The sequence below is a fragment of the Mesitornis unicolor genome, unplaced genomic scaffold, assembly GCF_000695765.1.
Source record: "Mesitornis unicolor isolate BGI_N332 unplaced genomic scaffold, ASM69576v1 scaffold25856, whole genome shotgun sequence".
Lineage (NCBI taxonomy): Eukaryota > Metazoa > Chordata > Aves > Mesitornithiformes > Mesitornithidae > Mesitornis > Mesitornis unicolor.
The window spans coordinates 1,182-1,941 of NW_010193354.1; the positions used below are offsets into that span (position 1 = coordinate 1,182).

Genomic DNA, 760 nt, shown 5'->3' on the forward strand with positions numbered 1-760 from the left:
TCACCCTCATGGTCCTCAGGATCCTCAGCCTCTTCATCTTCATCCTTAAGGGTCCTTAACCCACCATCCTCATCCTCACCATCGTCATCTTCATCCTTACGGTCCTCATCTTCATCATCTTCATCCTCAGGATCCTCATCTTCCTCATCCTCATCTTCCTCATCCTCACCATCCTCATCCTTACAGTCCCTGGTCCCACCATCTTCATTCTCAGTGTCCTCATCCTCCTCATCCTCACCCTCCTCATCCTCGTGGTCCTCAGGATCCTCAGCCTCATCATCTTCATCCTCATCATCTTCACCCTCTTCATCTTCATCCTCATCTTCATTTTCTTCATCATCCTCTTCATCCTCATCTTTATCATCTTCATTCCCACTCTCTTCATCCTCTTCATCTTCATCCTCACCATCTTCATCACCTTCATCTTCATCTTAATCCTCGTTATCTTCATCCTCATCATCTTCATCCTCACCTTCATCCTCTTCACCATCATCTTCATCACCATTTTACCCCTTTTATCCCTTCTTCATCTCCTTTTTACCACCACCATCATCATCACCTCCATCACCCCATTTTTCATCTTCTCAACCTCTTTCCTTTCTCGTTCTTCCTCCTCAACCTCTACACCATCCTCCTCCTCCTCCTCCATCCCTTCCTCCTCCTCCTCCTCTTCCTCCATCCCAAAAACAGGACTCAGGCATCTGGGTGGGCCCTAACCCCATGGTGGGGGTTGGATTTGGGGTCTGGGTGGGCCTCAAAC

The 760-nt window shown here is 48.3% G+C and overlaps 1 protein-coding gene across 1 annotated transcript in view; it reads right to left on the minus strand.

The window, feature by feature from the left end:
- LOC104542953 (spore wall protein 2-like) overlaps window positions 1-505 on the minus strand; it is a gene marked incomplete at its 3' end in the record, with an annotated part of 1,561 nt that extends 1,056 nt beyond the window's left edge. The window contains exons 1-3 of the mRNA XM_010187430.1: window positions 377-505; window positions 170-287; window positions 5-118 (exon numbers count right to left, since the gene is read on the minus strand). Of these exons, the coding sequence (XP_010185732.1) occupies window positions 5-118; window positions 170-287; window positions 377-505 (361 nt within the window). The remainder of the gene's footprint in view (window positions 1-4; window positions 119-169; window positions 288-376) is intronic.
- Between the last annotated feature and the right edge of the window lie 255 nt (window positions 506-760).